The sequence below is a fragment of the Protomyctophum bolini genome (genome assembly GCF_963924005.1).
Source record: "Protomyctophum bolini genome assembly, chromosome: 6".
Classification (NCBI taxonomy): Eukaryota; Metazoa; Chordata; class Actinopteri; order Myctophiformes; family Myctophidae; genus Protomyctophum; species Protomyctophum bolini.
The window spans coordinates 25720956-25740197 of record NC_137867.1 but is presented as its reverse complement, the minus strand read 5'-3'; the positions used below and the strand labels follow the sequence as shown (position 1 = coordinate 25740197).

The window sequence follows — 19242 nt, the reverse complement described above, 5'->3', positions numbered from 1 at the left end:
TGGTATTACCAGTTGGTTTGGAAACCTAACTGTAAAATACAAATCTGAGATCCTTAGATTAGCCAAAATGGCAGGGGTATGTCTACACCTCCGATCACCCCCCAGGTCATCTTTGAGCAGGCCACCATTGGACATGAGGTATGAGGTCCATGCTTGCAAGTACGATAGGTACAAGCATTCCTTTGTCCCTCTGTCAATCACACTCCTAGCTGTGAGGCGACAACTCTACCGACTGCGCCACCGAAATTGCGACCACATGTGAAGAAGAAGCCCATAGTCTGTTCATTTGTGTCAAAAGTTTATTGTTTTAGAAGTATGCTTTAATAATGGAAGCCTTTCCCAGTGTGTAATCTTTCTAATGCCACCTTGAGAGAAGTACAGAATAACACTCATACTATCACTCTGTCCTCTCTTAATGTTTGGTTCATACTCGGGTTGATCATCCCACTCAACTGCTAACTAAATCCAAGTAGGAATGAGTAAAGGTTTAAGGCCTGTCGCAGGATATTTCTGCAGTTACTCTTCAGCTAATCCATTGGCTGTGACTGTCTCTGCTACTCCATTGACTGCAATGTCTTTCTCTCCTATTCCATTGGCTATGGTGGCTTTTGGAAGGACAATATCTGCCAAAGCCACTTGATTGTCAAGCTCTGATAGTTCAGCAGTGATGTCCAAATATCCATTGATGCCATCATTGGCCCCCTCTGTGTCTGACTTATCCACCCCATTGATCATTACTTCAATGGCTATCCCTTCATTCAACGTCAAACTGTCCTCTTCATTGACTTTGGGGGTCTGAGTTTCCTCTCCTGTAGACCTAAACTCTGCCTCTCCGTTCACTGTCTCTGTGAGCTCAGCCTGGGAGGCTGGATTACCATTGTCTTCTGATTCTGTTAGTGTATTCTCTTTGTTTAGAGTTTGCTCTTCTGATTCTGTTAGTGTATTCTCTTTGTCTAGAGTTTTCTCTTCTGATTCTGTTAGTGTATTCTCTTTGTCTAGAGTTTGCTCAACTGGCTCCACTGCATGACCATTAACTGTTACTGGGTCGGAGCTCTCCACTGCAGCCTTTTCCACTGATTGGTCTGCTTGGCTATCACTGGAATCGTCTTTAACTGGGCTTGCATCATCCTTCACACTAATTGTTACGTTATCAGAGCTTTTCTCTTCCCCTTTCTCAGTCTCTGCGTTGGCACTCTCATCATTGACTTTGTTTGCCTCTTCCGTCGCTTCTGCTGCCCTCTGTGCCAAAAGCTTCTGTTTGAACTCCTGGAGTCTGTCACTAAGAAAACAATATGCACACATTATTAGTTTGTTTGTATGACTAATGACAGGCAAAACACATGTAATTAGAACAAAAATGCATTTTGTTTAAGCTGAAGAGAAATATTGTGTTTGTGAATTGAATGCTCACTTCTGTGCATTCTTCCTGATCCCTGTGACCAGAACCATCTGCTCCAAAATGGTGTCAGTAGCAGGCGTCAAACACTGAAGGAGGCAGAAAGGTTAATATCATTGTACACAAACCATGTGATTGGGTGTACAGTATATCGTTGTTCGGGCAGAAACCTTGTATCAAACTGTTACTTTTCAGGAAATCGAAACTAACCATATATATAAATCTTGTAAATACTTTTCATTGGTTAAATAATATAAAAACACACAGACAGACTTACCAACTTTCAACCTTATTTGTCATGTCATTATAGGTGAAAAATGTCCTACCAAATTCAATAATCTTACAAAATAACAAATCTACAACCATAGCTACAGGTGCACTGTGAGCTTGTGCAACACTGTCATACAACTAATTATAAAATAGGTCATTAATTTATGGAAATGCTTAAATGATGAAATATGGAGATACAGGGGTTCCACCCGACAGCGACGATAAACTCCTACCTCTATTGAATGCTCTGTTTGGTCAGCCGCTGCTTGTCTGAGACAACGCTCCACACGCACGGCCTGCTGGGTAATGGTGCATAAGAACTCTGAGCTGCAACGTGTCTGAGGGTGATCTTCACCAAACTGTGGGAGAAAAGCCCAGAAACTTCAGTCTACATGGGTGCAGACATATATGTTGTACTCTTCAGGTTCACTCACACTCACACTCACACTCACACACACACATACACACACACACACACACACACACACACACACACACACACACACACACACACACACACACACACACACACACACACACACACCGACCATGCTGGTGAAAGCAGCAAGGGCCTCTTTCTCATGGTTCATAGCAGAGCGGTAGTCTCCCTTGCTACACATCCACTGAGACAACAGGTGCTGGCTGAGCAGAGCAGAAATGTAGAGGAGAGTGTGAGGAAAGAAAGAGACCAAAGAAGATGTGAAAAGGTTAGACATTTTCTTATGGAAGCATTGGACCAGACTTATATTCCGTTTTAGAAAACATAACTGCTTGCTATGCATGGTTTAGTTTAATTACCTGAGAGCTGTACGGAGATCTGCGGGACCAAAGAAGGAAGTGTTGAGTTTGAGTGCATTTTGTAGGAACGGACCCCCCTGTTCTCCTGTCAGCATCAAGCCAAGGCAGCACTGGGACAAAAGGAAAGATATAATAGTTGGTTTTGAGTTACAAGAATACTGTAGTGTAGAGTGTAGACTGTTGACTCAAGGAAAAGAGGGCGCTGTTTTTCCTTTGTTTTTTGACGATGGGTTCTCAGATTGCAAGAATACAAGGAGATCTTAGTCTTAGTGAATTGTGTACTTTTTTGTACCATGCCCACAGCAATACGTCAGTGGTGAAGCCAGAACTTATGTTTTGGGTGGGCCTGGCCAGGAGTGGGTGGGCCTGCATGCACACATACACGCACCTAGCCTGGCTCCAGCCCCTGAATCGCTAGCCACATTAAAAAATTATGTTCAGGCGATTTGGAGTGAAACGAAATGAGTGTCAGGCTAACACGCACCAGGAATTATAAAAAGAATAGCCAGCTTTCTATGTTGGTGGGCCATGACCCATTTTTGCAACCGGGTGTTAAAATTGTTGGAAGTTATTGGATTTTCATGAAACTTTGTGGGAATGATCAGTAGGCTGCCTTGAGAGATGATTAAATAGTAAATGTTGCATACATACTTTACATAGATTGTGCATTACGTTCACCCATTCACACACACATTCACACACCCATGGCAGAGGAAACCATGCAAGGCACCAACATACACATCGGGAGCAATTAGCGGTACCTTGCGGTTCCCATCTAGCCACTCTACTCCTGAGCTACTGCCACCCCCAAATAACTTGGGTTACAAAGGTTATAATCAAGGTAAAACATTACTTAAATTAGACATAATTATTTCAGAAATGGACACGCATAGAACGAGAGATGTGGGTGCAGCCAGGGTACTTCATTAAATGAATAGGATATGAAAGGATATGAGAAAGGCCAATTGGCCATTATACTGTATGGATAAAAGTTTATATTAATATTAATATTATAAGAGGGGTATTTCTATGTTCATATGATTAAGGGGTTACTGTACACCTACATCCAGTGTGGCAGTGTAAGGATGGTCCTCTCCATGGACTGTCAGCATCAGCTGGCGAGCTCTGTAGAGACACTTCTGGGCCAGGGTGTTCTCTCCTCCACCATAGACATACACCGCTAAAAGAACCTGTATATGAATATGAATACACAGAAATGGCACTTAAACTACTGTACCAATTCTTATTCAGAAATTACATTCCTGTAAATTATATCAGCTTTATTCATCTATGATGGTAAATAAAAATACAATTGAAATAAATAAATTGCATTGTTTATCAAAGCGAAAATAGAGAGCGGAAAAACTAATTTGAAAGGAAAAGAAATATGAAGGCAGTTGAAAGCTTTAGAAAATAAATGGTAATTTGATGGATAGCACATTCCGTAGTTTGCAAACAATTACTGCAAAAGCATAGGTGATCTTTTTGTACCATCTTAAGCGATCTGGCAGCATTTTGGAGGTACACATGGTAAACACGACACAAAAAAGCCATTGTGGTCCATTAAACATTCAGCACTCAAAACAATGAATGTGTTTGTATATACTGACATATTGGTGAATGGTGTTGGAATGGTCAAAGCCAAGCACTCTCTCACTGACAACCACTGCTTTCAGTTGGACACTGCGAGCCTAGAGGATGGAGGAAGTCACAGTCTTTGGAAGATGTACAGTATTTACACTGAGGCAAATACATACATTGTTTTGTCAAATAAATAAATCGTTTTTATTAAGAACAGGTTATAAATGATTATATAATTAGTATGGTACAGTAAACATTTTTCCTTTTATGAAAAACAAAAAGGAGTAAAGAAAAAAAAGACAAAGAGAAAAATAAAACCCTCTCCCACGCATACTGTTCAGTGACACTATAGAATAAAATAGTAAGATGATGAAATACTCATGGAAAACAACTGAAATGAAGATGGTATACAGTCAACCATCCTGTCCTGTCCATTAGTTGCTTCTACTCAAATAACGGACGAGGGGCAGCCAAATGGGCAAAGGGCAAAGTTGTGAAGAAGATTTGCATCTATTGCATTACATTTGTCACAGTGCAAAGCAATATCTGGGAATATGTTATGTAATTTTAATTTGGAATAATGGAGTCTATGTATAACTCAACACTGAATAAGGCAATGTCTGGAGTTGATAGAGCAAGCAGTAACTTCTTCAAGGCTGTCTTCCCAGAGCTCATCTGAAATTGGAGTTCCCAACTCATTTTCCCATGCCAACTTAATTGCTGATAATAATACAGGTAGGTAGGCTTACAACTTATAATGATTCATAGAGATGTGACACCCTCATGCCTGGTTCTATATTATTAAGTATATTATTAACTTAATATCTAGACATGAAGGTGAAGCTCTCTCAAAAGTGGGAGAAAAGGCAAATACATAATTTTAACACATATATTGACAGACAGTAAAAGTCACAGTTGCTTGTTTTGACTAGCACAGTAAAGAATACAGTACAGTGTTGTGTGACACACAGACTTACCTCTGCTAATTGGCCCTGTAGGAAGGCCACCTTGGCCAGCAGGCTGAGGCAATAACACGCCTCTGGGTGGAGGTCGTCACACACCCTACCAAACAGGTAGGCCGACTCTTTCAGACGCTCATGGGCTTGGTCCAACAAACCTTGAGTTGGGAAATGCACCACAGTCACTTTCCACATACAGTGAATAATAATAACAATATGTAGAAAATGCAAAAGTGCACTGATAATTTATAAATTAAAACATTAACAGGACCAAATAACACTTAGAAATGTTGTTCCGTACAATTGGTTGTTGTTTTTGTTTCGCTAAAAGCTAAAGCTTTTGGGGTCTTTAAAAGTCAACATTGATCTGAATCTTGACATACTCCTGAGATGATAAAAACATATCTAGATAAGATTAATGTTGCTCAAAGTTTAGGCTGGGATCAAAACGGACCTGACATTGATGGATAAACACAAAGTAATGACTGAATTAGAAAATGTAAGTGATCTGGGCCAATTAAGATAATTTCTGTTTAGTCAGAGATCAGGTGAAGGCACAGTCTTTAATATCTGCTAGACAATTAAATAAACAGCATTGTTTGGCTACACCAGAAGATATCATTGCGTATCGGCTGCATAACCATGGAAGGAGATGTATTGCTGCACTAGCAACTCTTGGTTGTTTGGGATGCCAGTTCAACAGGGAGCGGAACGTGTTACTCCTGAAGTTGAAAATAAGTGGCTGGTGATTCCATTATCGGAGAAGACATGAGTTTGTCTGCCCAATACCAACAAGTACTATAGGGGTTCGTTGGCAGTGACAGGGACTGTGGGGAAATGGCAATGACTAAATTGGGGAGGAATTTGTTTTTGGCTGTGACATATAGAAACTATGGTGCTGTCAAAATGTATTATGTAATAATATACTATTGACTAACCACTGACAGGAGTTGTAACTAGACTGTCTTTTTCTGAATTTCTTGGCCTGTAATTAGTAGTAATGTCAAGTTGTCAACCCTTTTATGTTTAACTGAAAATTGAAATACACACACACACTCTTAACTCTACCTTTCTGTATTGACTTCTGTGCGGCGCCAAATGCTTTTGAAGCATCGACAATTGGCATGTCAAGGTGCTTGACAACAGGGAAGATGTTGATGATGTCATCAGGTCCAATTGGAGCTTTACTTTGGTCGAGGAAGTAGTCTCTCAGTCTCAACTGACGTGGTGGGTATGCAAGACAATACAATACATTATGGTTGGTTCTATATTTAATACAAATATGTGTAAATATAAGATAATCGTTGGTGGCATTTAATTATTTCTGGTAATAACATTGTCATTTTCTCAATCTGTATTGCAAAGGTCTCTTACCTGTATCCCTGTTTTCAAACAGAACTCTCTAAGTAGCGACATCTTTTGAACCCCGTACTGCTCTACGAGGTGGTTTGGTCCAGAGCTGTCAGAGAGATAATAGACGTCACCGAAACAACACTGGTAGAATATTTTTTCTTATAATGTAATTGAACCATTTATGAATGGTCAAATGGGGACGACATAAAATACAAGAGTCAGGTCTTCTCACATCAGACTGTCAGTGAAGTCATATGTCTCTGCAGCGTCCTGTTCAATCATAGTCCACAGTTCTGCTCCAGTGAGCATGCTCCATGGCGTGCTCTCTGTGGTCACGGACCCTTGGGCCTTGCCGCGTCGCCTTGACTTCTTCTTGGTTTCCTCCCCTTGCATTGTGGGACTGAAATGGTGAACCAACAGGCAGCAGAGGAAGTGACTGACAGCCGTGGACAGACTGGACACCTCCACACCCTACAGAGATAGAACAGAATATTACCATGGTTGCACGGTGTCGTTCTGTGACATCTCCTCACACAAACATGAGGTCTGGCATTGTGAGCTACACATGGACAAATTGTCAGGAAGCCTAGCATTTTTTCCAGTACCTGGAGGAAACTGTTGAATATTCGCCGAGCTGAACGGACCACAATTTCACCTGTGACCATTCTCTGGTGGAGAGAAGATATGCGAGAGAAGTTTAGTGAGCCATTCCATAATCAAAACTAATCAACTTTATTCCCATAGCTTTACTACTTAAACTCTATATACAAATAGTCAAAATAGCCACTCTACAAGCTCACAACGTGCTGTGAACAGTCCATGTCGTTAAACACACCATTATATGCCTCAGGCGCTCCTTGTGCTCCGACTGGCTGATAGCCTTAACCACATGGCCCAGATATCGCAGGTTGATGCCTCTCTGGTGCAGCACCTGTTTCAGTGAAGCACCATCCACAGGCACTTCATTACTCTGCAGGCAATACTCCATCTGTAAATCACAGACATATGGTGAGCTTGTAACATGTTTAAAACAGATGTATCTGAACACTAAGAGTTCATCTACGTCTACGGTACTTACAAAGGAAGGTATCTGGTGTGTAATAACGAACGCTGCGGCTTCTCTCAACAGCCTCTCCTGCAGCTCCACAGAAGAACTTTCACCGCTAGGGAATGATATACCTAAACGCAGAACCAAAGTATTTTATATTCACTATTCATTGCAATTTGCAATATGTTGTTTTTGCACTGTCTTGTCCTGTTTTGCACCTGTACTAATGTAACTGTACTCTGCTGTCCCACCAAACCAATGGCAATAAAGACTTCTGATTCTGATTCAATAGATTTCTAGTGGTGTGTGTGTGTGTGTGTGTGTGTGTGTGTGTGTGTGTGTGTGTGTGTGTGTGTGTGTGTGTGTGTGTGTGTGTGTGTGTGAGCGTGCATGCGTGCGCGTTCTTGCTTGCTGTAAATCGCGCGTGTGTGTGCAAACAGTATAGGGTATAATGTCTGGTGTCTGGTTTTACCTGGAGTGAAGATGTTTGGATTGAAGCGCATTTCAAAGATGATGTCACTGACGGAACCCACATCCTTACAAGCAGCTCGTACAGTGTTTGGTGCTCGAGAGTCACCTGTAGACCATATATTTGATACAAAGATTAGGTAAGGTTTTATGATTGGAATATATATTAGACCAGTCAACATACAGTAGTCCACCTCACCTGCTGTTGCACATTCCTCAAAGCCTCCAATCTCCTCCATCCTCTCCCTGACACGTTCAGTGAACTGCAAATGTCTGAAAACAGTAAAGAGTAAAAAAAATAAAAAAGGAAAGGAAAGGCAAACAGGTCTTATATCAGATCTTAAAATGAGTGCAGCAATTACTTGTGCTGGATGAAGTCTTGCAGCAGTTCTGGCCTCAGTCTGCAGAGTCCGTGAGGAAAGCTCTTAGGCAGACCAGTGTCTGTGTGGTAATTCACTGGCCAACCCTCCTCTATAGTACCACTGCTGGACTGTTCCGCCTCTGCCTCTTGGAGGAGTTGTTCATCATTCCGTGGTACGTCAGTGCAGTAGTTGGCATCAGCGGGGAGAGTCCTGAACAGATCCAGTAGGTAGAACCTGCCATCTGCCCCCACTAGTCCCTGGGCATCCACGGAGGTGAACAGTGGTACCTGGTGACCATTGGGCGCCACAACAGCATGCCTCTGGAGAGAGAGAGCCTTGGCAGACTGGGCTAAGAGTGCTAAGAGTTGTCGCCGTTGGGAGGATTCCTGGGGTCCTGCGTTCACCCCATACAGCAAGCCCCTAGCAAACACAGAGTATAGAACCAAAGTTAACATGATGTAATACATTTTATGATAATAAACATTATTTATATAATAGCAGTGCACCTTCAAAACTGCATTACAAAGTGCTTTACAAAAGAACGAAAGGAAACAAAACACTATGCAGATAAATAACTGCATCAGTGGAAAACCAGTGCCGATGGCATTAAAATCTCTTTGTGTGCCAAAGATGAGATCTTTTTTTGCCAAGGCTCTGGTTGCCAAAGCCGAGAAAACAGAGAATTTGTGTTTTCAGTGTTAAACACTAGAGGGTGCTTGTCGTCACCATCTGAATGATCCTCGGTTGCTAGGAGACACACACTACAGGCAAGGAACCGAATTTATCACGGATCTTTGTTTTGTTTTTGTTCAAAACAAGCTTTTTTCCACAGCCCCTAACTCATGAACCAATGGTCGCGGTTGATTCTTTTTTTCTCTCCGTGACACATGTCTGACTCGCACATGTAGCTTTGTTTACATCCTGGACACATCAATACGAAAACACTGGCACTGCATGGCGATTGAATTAAATCATTAATACCTGGCACACAGCTTTAATGATGGATTTAAAACGGGGGACAGACTCAGCGATCCTGATCATCCAAAGAGAAGGGGCCCTGATAGCAAAGGCCTGGCCTCCTTTTGTTTTTGAGCTGTGCACACCGCTCCAATGAAGGGCAATGTGTGTCCCTAGTATGTATATGTTACAACTCTGTTTGTAGTAAAACCCATTGACCCCTGCAGATGATTGGTGGGGGGTGGGGGCATCTGTGATCTGATCAAATCTTTTCAGGAAATAAAAAAATAAAAAATAAACTAAACAGTGGTCAGACAGAAGAAGCAGGCATGTCAGGAGCACCAACAACTCAACTGCACAGAGCTGCCTTGGATCCTCTTTAAAGTACGCCACCTTCTTACCTCATTGCTCCTTCCACATTGATCTTTACTGATTCAAAGGTATAGAACTTTTAAAGAACTCTTGTCCTGTACACACTTAGTGATTTTGAACAGTGAGAGTGTTTTGGCAGTGAGATCCGGGTGTAAAGATATTTTGCTCTTGCAAGTTCCATCCCTAACAGCAATATTGTCATTTTACAGTAATTCATAAGACATGTATTTGGAGGATTTCCATATCCGTTTCATTTTTCTTTTAAGAGCTCTAGTTTGGTAATTTGGTAACTCTAAGGGGCAACCTAGTCTGTGTTTTGAAAGGGGCCACAAGGTCTAAAGTTGCTTAGCAGGTTTTGTTCAAATAGGTGAGCTGATCGTCGATGGAATGGCGAGGACCTGCGGCAGTGACAGTAGACCAACAGAGATGAATTTCAGTTTAGGATGAGAGAGCAGGTGGGGATAATAGGTGTCTACGTGTCCTAGAAGGTGGAGCAGACGACATATTAATAAAATCACACCCATGTGAAGTGAACTGAGTGGTGCAACTCCCCAGTTTTGGCCTGCTCTCAGTTGAATAAGAGCTGATACAGCAGTAACAGAATGATCAAGGCAGTGTCTACAGTGCCTACCGTGCTCTGAATTCCTTCTCATTGTCTTCTTTGTGACCAAGTAAGGCAAATGGTCAAATAATACAAATGATCACCTTATAGAATGGTTCCATAAAACAATACCTTGCAGCAGGTGCAGATTCCTGGCCTTCCTGGCCTTCCAAGCCAGGGGCCAAACCCTGCGCAGACAGACGCACTCCCCTGTAGTCCACGGTGGCCGTAGGCAGAGTGTGTAGCCCTTGTAGCCCTCCCTCCAGGTTACTGTACAGCTGTACTCCAGTCAGCTCCAGCCTCTGAGCGGCCCTGCAAGTAGATTTAAAACATAATGATTTCAATGACCTGAGTTAATTACAGCAATAAGATGTCATGACACAAGCAAAACAGACCTTCTAACGAATGACCTGCCTAATTTATGCTCTGTCACAAAATGAGTGGCACTGTTGTTATTTTTTATTTGTTTTTCACCTGCGGCCCCTCTCCCCACCGAGTGCTGCGCTCGCTGCCCCCTGGCTCATGAACAGACCACTCCATAGGAAAGCAGGGTCCTCTGGGTTTCCATTGATGGGCTCCACAAAACCATCCATCACAGTCTCTGCTCCCTGGGTCACGGCCCACACAAATGCACTGTTCACCTGAGAAAATAGGTAGGGCAAAAGGGAAACGTATATGAATAAGCAATGCATGGATGAATGAACAAGTTCTAACTTGTTTCCCACTGCTGAGTTGTATGACTTTCAGGGCTACCTGTAGCAGAGCTTTATCTCTCTGCAATCTCTCCTCCAAACTTCCCTGGGGGAGATCTCTGGCTGCTTGCAACTCTTCATTCCAATCCGAAACCTACACACACACACACACACACACACACACACACACACACACACACACACACACACACACACACACACACGCACACGCACGCAGCCACGCACACAATCAAGATTATTGTTGGCAGCAGCACAAAAGACTGACTCATGAATGCCAAACCTCCCCTGCAACAAACCTGTGATGTTGCCTGTTCATCCAGACCTAGCCTACTGAAGGCATTTCTGTGTGTGCGGGAGGCACAGGAGGGTCCCAGCCAGCTTCGGGTGCGGTAAGGAGTGGGTAGTACCTCTACTGGAGGTTGCTGAGGTCTTATGGATACAAGGACAAATTATATAAGCAATACATTCATTGCAAACATAGCAAAATTACCTCTTGTACCAATTAACCACTTTAACTATGGCATTTCTATTTTGGGAATGGCATTATATTTCCAAACAAAAATAGACAATTTACAAGTTCACAACACATCACGATTGTGAGTTTGTAGATCGGCTATTTGCAGAATAAAAAATTAAATAATAATCTGTTCATTATTTGTGAGTGGTTTATGTCCATAATGCCATTGATTTGAACTTGGGGGTTTAGTTCAGAATACCTCTTGGAAAATCATAAAAACATTAGACGTACACTGCTGTGTGTCACTGTTACCTCATTTTGAGAGTGGTGAGGGCTTGCTTGAAGCTTGGAGTGATGTGGCAGAGCAGGTCAGTGAGACAGTGGCAGACAGAGGACGATTGGGCAGGGCGCGGATCAAACACCTCCTCCGTGGACCTGGGAGGAGAGAGAGAGTTAGAAAGCAGAGACAGTCACAACATCACACGGTCAACAAATGTTCCCATCAAGTTGCATCAATCTATGATGACAAACATCATAGATTAAACCAGTAAGACGCGCAAACGCGGGAAGCGAACGCAGCTGAGACCCTGCAGATCATGTCTGTCTGTCTGTCTGTCTGTGTGTCTGTCCCGCTGTTACTGTATATGTGGACCTGGCCCCTTTTGTGCCCATATATGGAGCTGAGTGATTGCTGATGCAACACACTCCATATTTGGACGTATAGCGGGACAGACACACACACACACACACACACACACACACACACACACACACACACACACACACACACACACACACACACACACACACACACACACAGACAGACAGACATGATCTGCTAGGTCTCATAGTAAGTGCTCACTACCGTTCGCAAAAACAATAGTTAATAATAATAATAATAATAAACAATAAATAATTTGACGAATGGAAAACACATTTGTCCTCTAGTCTACCAACTCTCTGGCCTGGATAGACTTCTGCTGGAAAGAACAGATTCTTTTTTTTTGTATCACTCCCAAACAGAAATCTAAACAACCTGGCTGTGCTGTTGGAGGGAATGCAGAGAGATCAAGGTTGATCATGCCCTTTTTTTGTCTTGTCCTGTTATTCAGACTTTCTTGGCATAACAATCATTTCAAAAATCATACTTCTGACATATCCCAAGTAAAGATGAATCTTACCTCCTTAAGATTCGCAAGTAAAAAAGCAATTACAAAATAATGGCTTCAGAAAAAGTGTCTTACTGCTGGCCTCTTTGATGAAGCAAGTATCAAACAGATATCCTACTCCATACAACTCCAAAAAAGACTGGGAGAAAAGAGGTGGGGATATTGTGCATACTTGGCCAATGTAACAGATCTCTCACATTTACTGTTCAGTGTTTATGTACATTGTTTGTTTTATTTTAAAGTTACGCTTGCACACAAAATAAATATTTTGCTTTATTGACCATCGCATGACCTCAACAACATGTCCTTTTTTTTCTTGTCTTAAAAAAAGAAAGAAAAATATGATAAGCAATGACCTTGATGACCTTTACCTATTGAGATAGAATCCTTTTGGGCATGATGTGATGTCATAGCGTCGTCCTTCTAGTGTGACCACAGTGATATACAGGAAGTCCCCCTGTAGCTTCCTGTGTCCAGGTGGTGGATTCCAACAACTGAGTGACATGTCCCTCAGATAGCTGGGAACCTGATAGGAGAAACGAAAGTTAGAAAGAGTATGTGTGTGTGTGTGTGTGTGTGTGTGTGTGTGTGTGTGGTGTGTGTGTGTGTGTGTGTGTGTGTGTGTGTGTGTGTGTGTGTGTGTGTGTGTGTGTGTGTGTGTGTGTGTGTGTGTGTGTGTGTGTGTGCGCGCGCATTTGGGGGGCATTGTGATTGCTCCAAAAAACGTATTTTCCTTACATTTTGTACAGAAAGCCAGTCCAGTTGGGGCTGTGAAATACCAAACTAAATAGCCCCTAAATAGCCCCCAATAACGACAAACTCAATGCTAACCTCCTGCGCATGTGGGCAGAACCAGACTGAACTAAAAACAGATCCTGGCTTTGTGTGTAGTTACTACCTCTGGTTGGGAACTGTGTGGCAGCAAGGCCATCAGGGGTCTCTCTGGTGATCCGGGGAGGAGGTGCTCAGGAGGGCCTCCATCCTGGTTGGCTGGCTCAGTTTTAGTGTTGCTCGAGGAGCGCTTCAAACTCTTTCCATTACTTGAGCCAGACTCTGCACCAATAAAATAGCAAACATGCAGTTCTCTTTTCACTACTTTTGTTGCAGTACAAAATACAAAAGTAGTGTTAGACGTCATCATATATTTGATTAGGTAAGTGGCTCCTGAACTGGCAAATTTGCGAGTTATGAGAACTGCAGAGCCGAGTGGAGCCAACCTAACTTCAGGTTTAACTAAAATGTTTGTGTTACTGTTCAGACATTAGTATAGAGATTTAGGTATGGGTTTAGTATGGTTAATATCAGCCAGGGTACAGATCTGATTAGTAAGCGAGTAGCCAGTATGTGACCACAAACCAGACTCCAAGTTTGTAGAAATGTCATATTGTTCCAGGAACCTGATGTTTATGCTATCATTTTTGTACGTGCACAGTCAGTGTATGTGTGAGGTGTGATGTGAGTACCTGCAGTGTGTGTATATGTGAGTGTGTCCAATACACTGGGTGAGCATCCATCTTTCAATGCATCTTGAGGCCCAGTTGCTCTCAGCAGCTCCAGCACTCGGCCCAGATGCACCCTGGCCGAACGGGGAGAGTAGGGCTCTGGAACGACATACACATACACCATTTGCCAAAGACAGGCTTTCTTTGTTGTCACAGCAATGGATGATCCATGTACAACAGTTGTAAATGCAAATACAACATAGATTAGAATAATCTGAATTAGTGCACAAATCATGTCTAAAGCTTCTAAGACTAGAATAATTTTATGCATTTTTTCAATTTCAACATTATGTTCCCTAACATTACGAATGCCTATCTATTATAAATACATATTATAAAATGTTAATAACCCAAATAAATCACTTATGGGATCAATTTCCTTATTTCCTGAAAGATTTATGGTGGAGGTAGGAGTCAAGAATGTATTTATTTGTAGGAGACAGATTATATGACACGGTTGTTCAAGGGTAGTATGTCAAGTACAGTAAACTACTAATGTAATTAATTCTGGCATACTTTGTACACAAGGAGGGTAGAATATGACACTAGGCTAAAACAGACCAGGGAGTGGGACGTTATTATTGGTGCATTCATAGCTAGAATGTGAGAGATTGCCTAACTTGTTGGCAGACATATGTGATCTCTAAACAAGCACAGCAACCGTAAGTCACTTCCACATCATGTGACACCAAAGCTGAGGCAGCAGTTTTACATAGAACTGAAGTTAACATTAACATTTTGAGTAATTTTAATGGGCGTATAAATAATGATTAATTAACACCTAGTAAGGTCTTTACTAGGGGTGTCACCTGTTTTTGCATTGCAACCTATTGTGAGCATTTAAATTAGCTATTTTCGCTGAATGTTCACCCCAGAATAGGTACTAGGGTTCATATGGTTAAATAAGAGACACTGTTTTTAGCTAAAATAATTCAAATATAAACAAATATAATCATGACAGAGCCAGGCAGAAATGTCTACAATGATTAAATTAAATAAATGCAATTTAATTATAAGTAAACAAAGACATAGTGACGGTCTAAAAATAAGACAAAATGATAATTGTGTGGAAAGAAAGTAAGACAATAAGAAATCACTGTTGTCTAACCATTGTTGGCATTTACAGATTTTAACCTTGACAGCTGGAAGAGAAATCAAATAGCAGGAAACAGAGGGGAAGTGAGAGAGAAAAACTCACCTTCAACCAGACGGAGGGAAGATCCTGGTTTGAGACCCTTCAAGGTTTGTAGTTCTGCAAGTGGGTCAAGAGTCATCCCAGAAAGTGCCAAAGACAGGTTGGAACGTGGACACACTTCTTCTTTAGCCATGAGGGCCATTACTGCATCTTGGACCAGCCAAAAGCCATGGACCTGCAAAACATGTGGTTTAACAACAACAACAACAACCATGAATTATGAAGACATTACCCAGCATCTCTATTATTTTGATAATAGAGATGCTCGTGATATGACAGGTGATAAGAGAGCAGTAGCTTGGGTAAATGCCCTGAGAGATGTTTTACCTGCATCTCAAATGGTTCTACTCCTGGCCCCTGAATCTTCACAGGAAATGATGTGTCCTCTTCCTGTTTGATACCAATAGGCACTTTTATACTGCATATTACTGGGACATCTGTTGAGAGGGGGTAAAAAATCAAGGTTTAATTAGTGAGTGACAAGCTAACGGAATTGTCCATTGATAGAAAAATATCGTATCAAAATAGTTTTAGCTGAGGCATAATTGCACAAACTCTCCTCTGCCATCAAGAACTGTAATATAATCCCTGTGGACATGTCATGAACTGTACTATAATGCCTGTGGACATGTGGGTGTGTGACTGAGAGTGCCTGAGGGTGTACGGTACATGTAAAAGTCAAATGTGTGAGAAAAATGAACGTGGGGAGTGTCTCTCTCTCTCTCTCTCTCTCAAATACACGCTCACGTACGTACGTGCACACGCACGCACGCACACACACACACACACACACACACACACACACACACACACACACACACACACACACACACACACACACACACACACACACACACACACACACACACACACACACACACACACGCACGCACACGCAAAGACTTACATACATAGGGGAAGAGCAGGACTCAGCGTGTTCGTTAACTTGGAGGGTGACTAAACCTGTTGATTTTAACTATAAGCTTTCATGCCATCTCAGGGCAAAGGGACAACCACACCTAATGTTGGCATGTGCATAAAGCAGCAAACTGAAACCACATAAATGTGTGTGCACCATGGGGGACAACAATTAATCGATTTAATCGATTCTAAACAATAATAATAATAATGAAAATAGCCATGATGAGACATGTTGTGAGCTTGAAGATCTACTATTTTCACCATTTGTTTTTCAAAGAAATATGAAATAGGGCTTAAGAAAGCCATAGCAAGCCAAGATGGCATGGTATATTATTTGGTACTGTATGTTGTCTTTTTTATGTTCCATGGCCCCTGGACATTGAGCCCAAATATTCAGGATACAGTATGTACACACAGCCATAATTTATAGCAGTGTAATTCCTCAGTGCCTGTAGTCAATCTGGGCCCAGTGTGTGCCTGAGCAGCACCCAGGAAAAAAAAAGTTTAACTCTGTTTGTGATTGGATGGAAAGCCGCCCCTCCTCTGTGCATGCCTTAAAATGATCTGCTTCTTTCCTATTGGAGCTGCTGTGCCGCTACTACAGAGCATATTATTGTTTCAGTGCATACTGTATGGGTTTGTTTTACCATTGATCTGTTATTTATTTTAAACTCTTAAAATACTGCTATAGCAGCCTTCTCACTGTTATACATAGATTGTACATAATTCATTCATATACTCTGTTGAGTGGCATAGCAATAGATATTATTAATTTACAATATTAACTGTATATTTGTATGTATTGACTGTGTACATATTTTCTCTAATTCCCTCATTCAGAGATCCAGTGCTGAATGATACCTAGGGCCAGTGGGCAGCCTCTGAGCCGGTATTTCTTTCTTCTCTATTTTTATTCATTTATCTGGGTTTGGCTCTTGATTCTTACCTACCTCTTCGGCGTGTCATTCATGTCAGTGCAACCACACTTGCAATTTTACCAGAATTTTCACAATTCACATGGTTTCTTCCAAATTACATAATCCACCAATCATCCTGTCCCCCCTGGAGATAAGTGTCCCTTTGAGGGGAGTCACCCCTCAGGGCATACTGGAGAAACGCCAACGTACACAACTGTACAGCACTCATACCTATCCGTCATAAGAAGAGGGGGGTGGGGATCATTTCATGGCCATAAGGAAGATTGGTGAATGCATGAGAAGGAGAGAGAAGTGGGATTAAATCAAATAGAAAGACAAGAAAAGTGAACAGAGAGGTATAATTCTGTTGTTTGTGTGTGGTATAACTGGACTGGACAAGATGTGATGATGCCTCAGCCTGTATCTTAAATACATTCATATTTTGACAGATTCCCATGGGATTTTGTTCAAGGTACTATAGCATCAAAGTATTTTTGATGCTTCAGGTTACAGTTACAGCTGCGTGGAAAGCTAACACATTACATTCTCCTGCAGACATTCCTAAACCAAGTAGTAACAAACACTGTGAGAAGCAGAGATAAAACAGTAGCAGTCCACTCACTGGGGCTTATTCAAACCAGCAGAGCTGTGCTAAATCTCCCACCCCTCCTCACACTGTTCAGTGAGGGAGGCACCAGATGAAAGAAAACAAATGGAAGAAAGTGTGGAGCAATAAAGAAGAAAATACAGTGCTGGGGTTTCTCACCAGACGTCCCCTGACTTCTTGCCGCTCCTCCTTTCTTCACTTTGTCCTTCATGTCTGCTAAAGTTTTTAATGGGCTGTCTTTCTCTGTTTCCTTGTTTTCTCCGCAGTGGAAGCTTCTCTTGTAGTCTGGTGGTTGCAGATTGCTGGAAGAGTACACAAGAGAGTGACTGAGTGAATGTGTGTGTCCCAGGAATGTTCGGGAGTATAGCAGAGTTCAAATAATAGTGTATCCAGGACTATAACTCCTGCCACACTGCTCGCACTTGGCAAACTCAGTTTATCTGTTTTCCCTATGTAAGATAGCCACACCCACCCATTGCTCAACACATTATTCCTTGTCTCTCACTCACTTTGTTGGACTGGGTGTGTCTGTCTGTTCATACTAGCTCCTTCCCCTCCTCCATCTTATCCCACTCCTCCCTCTCTTCGCTTCACCCTCCCACCCATAGTCTGCCCTAGAGGCGAGGTGTGAACTATAAATGTACAGTGTGCATGTACTCTTAAACTTGTGTTATATATGTGTGCGTGTGTGTGTGTGTGTGTGTGTGTGTGTGTGAGAGAGAGAGACTGTGTGTGTGTGTGTGTGTGTGTGTGTGCGCGCGCGCGCGCGTGCATGTGTAGGTGTGCGTGCGTGCATGTGTGTCGTGTGTGCACATGTGTGGCATGCGTGCACATGTGAACAGTAAAGTTTACTTTATTCCCCATGGGGTCTTGTGGTCCTATTTATTTTTACCCATTTTAGTGGGCAGCAGCCACTGAGCATGTATGCATTCTTTTTTAAACCATATGACAGACAGTTTTTCTTTTTTTTTTTAACTGTCTCAGTCACAATGTTTTGAAGTACGCCTTAACTAATAACTACACACAAATGACATGTTTGTAGGTAGGGTAACAAGCCAAGGGTATGCTACAGACAGTACACATGAATAGTCACTCTCACTTCAAACCAGTAGTCGGACAAAGAGCAGGTGCCTTGCTTGGTATTTTTTAGAATGTCACTGAAAACATTCCTGCTTTTGATCAAGATAAGCAATAACAATAGCACTGTCATTGTGGCCTACACGTTGACAGGACAGCCTACTGTTTCTTGTATTCTTCTTTTTTCTTTTCTTCTTTTTTTTACCTATGCTGTTACACGACAGGAAACTCCAGTCGCAGATCTCGATCGTCACGAAGTTCACCAACACACTCACATTTATTGTTGAGCTGTGCAGAAGCAGTCAGACTTTAGTAGAATGATCCATCATGGTGTGTACGCCAATAGTTAGATGTGCTTTTCTAGTGCATAATAATAATAAGCCTGTAACAACAACAACACCAGTCCCCCTTTTCGTTTCCCCTACATTACACATTCATGACGTGCGTTCGATCTTTAGGGGGCGTGTGCCTGATGATGTCACGAGGCCGTGATAGTAGCTGCGCACCTACGTCGCGCGC

At 42.1% G+C, this 19242-nt stretch overlaps 1 protein-coding gene across 3 annotated transcripts; it reads right to left on the bottom strand.

Moving 5' to 3' along the window:
- Positions 1-91: 91 nt before the first annotated feature.
- On the bottom strand, positions 92-19160 carry LOC308317662 (clustered mitochondria protein homolog). Of its 3 annotated transcripts, none has more exons than XM_080766848.1 (29): positions 18999-19160; positions 17806-17948; positions 15529-15638; positions 15205-15376; positions 13968-14105; positions 13403-13557; positions 12876-13030; positions 11648-11770; positions 11175-11307; positions 10919-11011; positions 10640-10806; positions 10298-10477; positions 8236-8655; positions 8073-8146; positions 7878-7982; positions 7436-7536; positions 7193-7345; positions 6963-7025; positions 6590-6828; positions 6379-6463; positions 6073-6223; positions 5023-5162; positions 4075-4155; positions 3529-3654; positions 2465-2574; positions 2215-2308; positions 1900-2025; positions 1412-1485; positions 92-1279 (listed from the first exon to the last, which is right to left on the bottom strand). In XM_080766848.1, the coding sequence occupies exons 2-29, from the start codon at positions 17855-17857 to the stop codon at positions 517-519; spliced, it is 4383 nt and encodes a 1460-aa protein (XP_080622974.1). In that variant the 5' UTR covers positions 17858-17948; positions 18999-19160; the 3' UTR covers positions 92-516. The 3 variants fall into 3 exon arrangements, with proteins under 3 accessions (XP_080622974.1, XP_080622975.1, XP_080622976.1); XM_080766849.1 differs by lacking the exon at positions 18999-19160 and adding an exon at positions 18929-18951; XM_080766850.1 differs by lacking the exon at positions 18999-19160 and adding an exon at positions 18119-18136.
- Between the last annotated feature and the right edge of the window lie 82 nt (positions 19161-19242).